This window comes from Helianthus annuus, chromosome 2 (genome assembly GCF_002127325.2).
Source record: "Helianthus annuus cultivar XRQ/B chromosome 2, HanXRQr2.0-SUNRISE, whole genome shotgun sequence".
Classification (NCBI taxonomy): domain Eukaryota; kingdom Viridiplantae; phylum Streptophyta; class Magnoliopsida; order Asterales; family Asteraceae; genus Helianthus; species Helianthus annuus.
Window position 1 is genome coordinate 162,487,242 of NC_035434.2, and position 6,047 is coordinate 162,493,288.

Genomic DNA, 6,047 nt, shown 5'->3' on the forward strand with positions numbered 1-6,047 from the left:
TTGGGCCTTACACTTTGTTTATGTAGGCCAAAACTAATATAGTATATGAAACAAAATATAAATTATGAGGCCATTGATTTTGGAGGCCCTAGGCCTTTGCCTAGAGTCATAAGCCCTTGGGGCCGGCTCTGATTAACAAACTTTTGAAATAAAACTATATTCCACATTTTTGCACCCAAAGCATACTATGTCTTCGTACAGGGGCGGATCTACCTTGATGTAAGGGGTAGCCTCCGTTACCGCTTGGCCGGAAAATTTTTGACGTTTTTAGTGTAAATTTTGGAAAAATTTGACGTTTTTTCGATTTCGTTACCGCTTATTTATCAAACGTTCCCGCTTGGTCGGAATCCTAGATCCGCCACTGTCTTCGTATATGCTTTTTTCAAAAATAAAAGACTATCGATAGTAGACAGTTGTTTTGCACTCATACCTTTTGAGATGTTTATTTTGGAAAGAATAGTAAGCTCAAGATAACTGATTAGTGTGGACTCAAACTGAATTTGTTGCATCCATCGTGTGAGGTTTTGATATTCGTTATGGTATAACTCTAAACTCACTACGGTTAACTGGATCTTTGACGGAAGTTCTGTTTTTTACTACTAATAAGTTATTATTATTACTTCTGTTTTGAATAATAATACGTTATTATTTTTAATTATAAATTTTGATTCTATAAAAGAATTAAAATTTAAACGGATACCATGATTCCCATAAGAATCTCCCCCACAATTTATTGAAGTGATGGTGGAGGATATGAATGAGGATGAGGAAAGTACAAATGGGGTGGGGGTGGGTGGGGGGGGGGGGGCGGCTTTGGTGAAGTTGCTAAACCAAATGAAGATATTACTGCAAATGTAACTAAAAACTAACTTTCAAAAACTGAAGTTCTAAAAGCTAAGGATAAGGGTATGGAGGGTAATACCATCGCTTATCCCAAAGCTTTATTGGAACCATTTAAAAACAAAATGGCAAAGAAAAGGGGACACAACAAAAAGAAATGTGAGAAATTTAAAAAGAAGTTAAAAAATAATTTACCATTTTTAGATGTAATTAAACAAGTCCCCTCATATGATAAGTACCTAAAAGAATTGTGCACTAAAACGAACATACAAGTTTCCTAAGAAACTTGATTTAACCGAAAATATGAGTTCAATTCTCCCGGGTGCTCTTCCACCAAAGTTACAAGATCCGAGGCCGCCCATTATATCCATTCCAGTGGGAGAGTTTAAAATGACTAGGGCACTTATAAATCTTGGGACTAGTGTTAGTATCCTCACAAGAAGTCTTTATAACCGATACGAATTTGGTCCACTTCAAGAAGCTAATACCATAGTTGTCTTAGCCGACTTGACTAATGTTTATAATAATCACCACTTTATCATTTTACAAATAAACTGCACTCATTACAAAGCACGTTTTCTTCAAAAAATCTCAAATCATAAGACAATAAAAAATAATTAACAAACACACCCCCTTCAACATGAGCTTTGTCCCAACACCATTGTCACTTTTAAAGTCCAAATCTTCTAACTTCTACAACCCCACAGTTCCTAATGTATACTCTATAGAACACACCTAGCAACATAATATACGATCTTACATATCTCACAAAACTTATTTTAGAAAAATGATACTATTGTTTTCATCAAACATAACACACTCATGTCTTATTTTTATTTATGTATAATGTGGTACTTTTAAAATATTTTCATGTATTAGCGGTGAGTCCCAAAAAAGATAATCTAGTGGTAAAGCAGTGTATTCCCCACAGCTAAGTAGTTGGGTTCAAACCCTGCAAAAAATAGGTGTGATGATTTTTACTATTAAAAAACATCAACGATAGAAAAGCCACATAGACGTAGCGTGTACACCATGGCTACACCACGTCTTCAATGTAATGTATCATCATCAAATTCAAATTAAATGATTTAATAGTAATTTGTTAGCTTAAACTATATAGGGCATGCTTGGCTAAGTTTTTTGAAACAACTTATTGACTTATTGGCTTTTTGGCTTTTTGAAAAAGTTAGTATGGAGTGACTTATTGACTTATTGGCTTTTCCCCCTCACATACACCCTCATTGCCAAACATCCTTTTGGAGCTTATGATTTTTCAAAAAACCAAATAAGTCAATAAGTTGTTTCAGGGGCGGATGTATATGTATACAAGGGGGAGCGCCCGCTACCGCTTGGCGTTCCGGCGGTAGTGTAATATTAGTGTAAATTTTGGAAAAATTTGACGTTTTTCCGATTTCGTTACCGCTAAACGTTACCGCTTGGCGTGAATCCTAAATCCGCCACTGAGTTGTTTCAAAAAGCTTAACCAAACATGCCCATAATATAAAGAGTAAATTACGATTTTGGCCCCTGTGGTTATCACTTTTACTCTTTTAGCCCAAAAAGCAATCTTTTAACATTTGAGCTTCCAACGTCTTTTTTCTAACCCTTTTAGCCTCTAACATTAATCCTATCCATTTAGTTTTAGGGGCCAAAGGGTTAGAAAAAAAGACGTTGAGGGTCAAAAAAGTTAGAAAAAATATGTTGTGGACTCAGTTGTTAAAAGATTTCTTTTTAGACTAAAAGGGTGAAGGTGATATAACCACATGGGCCAAAATCATAATTTACTCTAACAACAAACTAAAACTTTATAATTATCAAATCAACCTTAACCCAAATTATTATAGATAAGTTCGACCGAATAAATTTTTGTGCTTAGGTTTCACCTAAGCCCACGAAAGAGTTTTAACCAACGTGCCAAAAAAATCATAATAAGCCCAATAACGAAGCCCATCTATCCATTATAACCACAATTAGGGTTTCGTAACCGTCATCTACGTCTGAAGATCACTACACTACTAGCAGCAGCCTTCTCTTCTTCAAAACCCTAATTCGAGGTCAGCGAATCATTTCTTCACCTATAATCACACTCTTTCTGCTTATTTCCATACAACTCTTTGTTTGATACATCCAATTTAATCTGAATTTGTTTGTAATTAGAATGGAGGTTCTTCCACCACTTGCTGAAGACGGAAAGTCTCACAGTGATGTCTTGCTGTTCAACCGCTGGACATACGACGACGTTCAGGTTCACATTTTTTAACCGGATCTATGTTTAAGTTTTTTTTGTTTATATAATAGTGCAATACTGTGTGTTGATGTTTTTTTTTGTTGTTAAGTTAATTAATTTAGTCTGAATTAGTGTGTTGGAAGGAAGTTTATTGCTAGTGTAACTGTTGTTGAGGATTATGTTTTGTTTAGTTAACTGTAGGGATGAGATTGTTACTGGTATTGGACTGAATCGGTAACGTATCGCATAGTATAAACTATAGATACTGAAATTTAGCTAAAACTAAAACCGAATACCATACTTTATATGTTTTGGTTGGTACTGATATGGTGCGGGTGCGGGTGCGGTTTTGTGCCGCATAGTGCCTCTACTGGAAATGAGTTAAATTCAAGGCTGAATATAGTACCGTATATGTTCGGTTAGTATGACTATGGGGCCTGATATTGGTATTTGGTATGATTTTTTCATCTTTGGTTAATTGGTATTGTTTGAAAGTAAAACTTTTGTTGTCTGTTATGTAGGGGTGTTCATCAAATCGAATAACGAATTTTCGAATTACTCGAATCAAAATTTTTTGACTTTTTTTACCTGGATTCGTATTCGATTTGATTTGTATTTAAATTTTTTACCTAGTAGCGATTTAAGTTAGGTATGAGCTATTTGACACTAGGTCTGGTAATTTTATGAACAATAAGCTTAGCACGTATAGATGTATTTGATACTTTGGCCAAGTTTAGAAGTTATATGTGTGTGTGTATATATACATATATTAAAAACTATATATAAAGAGTTCGAATTTCGAATCGAACCTAATTGAAAATCATAAATCGTATCTGATTCGAATCCGAAGACTGGACTCGAATACGAATCAACTCAAATTCAAACCATGATAATCGAATTCGAATTGAGTCGAATTTCGAATTTTTTGAATCCGAATCTAATTATGAACACCCTTATGTTATGTTAATGCTGTTTGGAGTTTATATGTTTTTATAAAGTTTGTTACAGAGGTTTGTTGGGTTGAAGGACAATCTGCTGGTTTGATTATGTGTATTGGATTTTAGACATTAGATATGCAGGATAAACATTAAATCAAATTTTTAAATAGGTGTTTTTAATGTCAGATATGTGAATTTTATTTTGATAGTCAAATTATAGTTTTGTATGATATTCAGACTTTTGAATGATTATCAACAAAAGAGTTGCAGTGTTTTTTTATGATTTTATTATGTTGCCACTTTAAGAAATATAAATCAATTTTTTAATTAGGTGGAGACATTTTTACTAAATTTTACAATGGATTTGCGCCTTTGAATTTTGTATTTATTTAGCTGAAGTCAAAACACTGTCGGTGGAGATGTTTATTTATTTGCAAACACGTAATTTTTTTCATGTGCAGGTTTCTGATCTTTCGGTGGAGGATTACATCACCGCCACCGCTTCAAAACACCCAATCTACATGCCTCACACAGCCGGTAGGTACCAAGCCAAGAGATTCAGAAAAGCCCAATGCCCAATTGTCGAACGTTTGACCAACTCTCTTATGATGCACGGGAGAAACAATGGTAAAAAATTGATGGCTGTTCGCATAGTCAAGCACGCTATGGAGATCATTCATCTTCTAACCGATTCCAACCCCATCCAAATCATCGTGGATGCCGTCATTAACAGGTACAGTATTAATCTTTGCAGTTTGCCACGTTAACTAATAAACGAGAGTTTTTATTAACGGGACGCTGTTAACTAATAGTGTAATGTTTATTACATACAGTGGACCAAGAGAAGATGCTACTAGAATCGGTTCTGCTGGTGTTGTTAGGCGTCAGGCTGTTGATATTTCTCCTTTAAGGCGTGTTAACCAGGCGATCTATCTGCTTACCACTGGTGCACGCGAGAGTGCTTTTAGGAATGTTAAGACCATTGCTGAGTGCCTTGCTGATGAGCTTATCAACGCTGCCAAGGGTTCTTCAAACAGGTACGTTTTGTTTTTAAATAAATTATATTTTTGGTTTATTCTTATGGTTTTTTTATTTGCTGATTTGGTGATTGCTTGATCTGTTTTTTTGTGAAGCTATGCTATTAAGAAGAAGGATGAGATCGAGAGGGTTGCCAAGGCTAATCGTTAAAGAAGATTTGATGTCAAGGTGCTCGGTTTTGGTTGTTTTGTTTTGGTGTTTTTTATGAAAAGTAGTTAATTGTTAAACGTTTTGCTGTTCTGGTATGGATTTGTTTTTTTTTTTTTTTATGAAAAATAATTAGAGAAATCTTTTTTGTGTTTTTATCGAATGAAAAATCTCTCTTAGTCTCTTTGGACATTTATGATTGCCATTGCATACTATTGTCTATTAGAACTTTCATATCAAGGGACGGATGAGTCATTACTCTTTTCGCATCATGGAAACTCAGCCATGTTGTACCGCATCCTCGTATCCAGGGACAAACGAGTCGTTTGTGTTAACGGTTTTTGAGGAATATTATTATCGTACATGTATACATGAGGCGACATGCCATGTAATTTTCGTGCATCAGGTCGCATTTAAGTATCACATATGATGAAAGTGTGAAGTGGATTCGCATTTAAGAATGAACACACAAATGCCACACATAAAAGATATATCGGGAAAAGTAGTGACAATACTTATTACACAAGATATTAACTTCTTAATTAACCTGATCATCAAAACAAATTTCAATAACGGGTCATAACAGGTCAGGTGAGGTACTGTTGATGACTTGACCCACAAGCACATTTTTTGTGCATATTAAGTAAAGAAACTAATGTGATACTTATGATAAAACTAAAAAAACAATTATTGACAAAATAATATTTAACTTTTTGGTGTTGGGGTGTTTAAACACAAACCTATTGGACTGGTTTGGTTCAGTTTGGTTAGGTTTCGGTTTGAAAACCAGTTCGCGTATATATAAATTTTAAAATGTATGTACATATACAAATTGGATTGGACCATTGAGTAGAGGC

General features: G+C 34.6%; 1 protein-coding gene across 2 annotated transcripts; it reads left to right on the top strand.

Annotated features, from left to right (window-relative positions):
- The first annotated feature begins 2,761 nt into the window (after positions 1–2,761).
- LOC110926470 (40S ribosomal protein S5) lies at positions 2,762–5,382 on the top strand. Of its 2 annotated transcripts, none has more exons than XM_022170236.2 (5): positions 2,762–2,894; positions 2,998–3,085; positions 4,467–4,738; positions 4,839–5,042; positions 5,139–5,382. In XM_022170236.2, the coding sequence occupies exons 2-5, from the start codon at positions 2,999–3,001 to the stop codon at positions 5,191–5,193; spliced, it is 618 nt and encodes a 205-aa protein (XP_022025928.1). In that variant the 5' UTR covers positions 2,762–2,894; position 2,998; the 3' UTR covers positions 5,194–5,382. The 2 variants fall into 2 exon arrangements, with proteins under 2 accessions (XP_022025928.1, XP_022025935.1); XM_022170243.2 differs by having other exon boundaries at positions 2,835–2,917.
- Positions 5,383–6,047: the final 665 nt, after the last annotated feature.

Bases quoted from the DNA above. Each gene is read 5' to 3' on its own strand.
- LOC110926470 (XM_022170236.2), top strand. From the start codon at position 2,999: ATGGAGGTTCTTCCACCACTTGCTGAAGACGGAAAGTCTCACAGTGAT. The intron at 3,086-4,466 runs GTTCACATTTTT...TTTCATGTGCAG, and splicing joins GGACATACGACGACGTTCAG to GTTTCTGATCTTTCGGTGGA. The intron at 4,739-4,838 runs GTACAGTATTAA...TATTACATACAG, and splicing joins GTGGATGCCGTCATTAACAG to TGGACCAAGAGAAGATGCTA.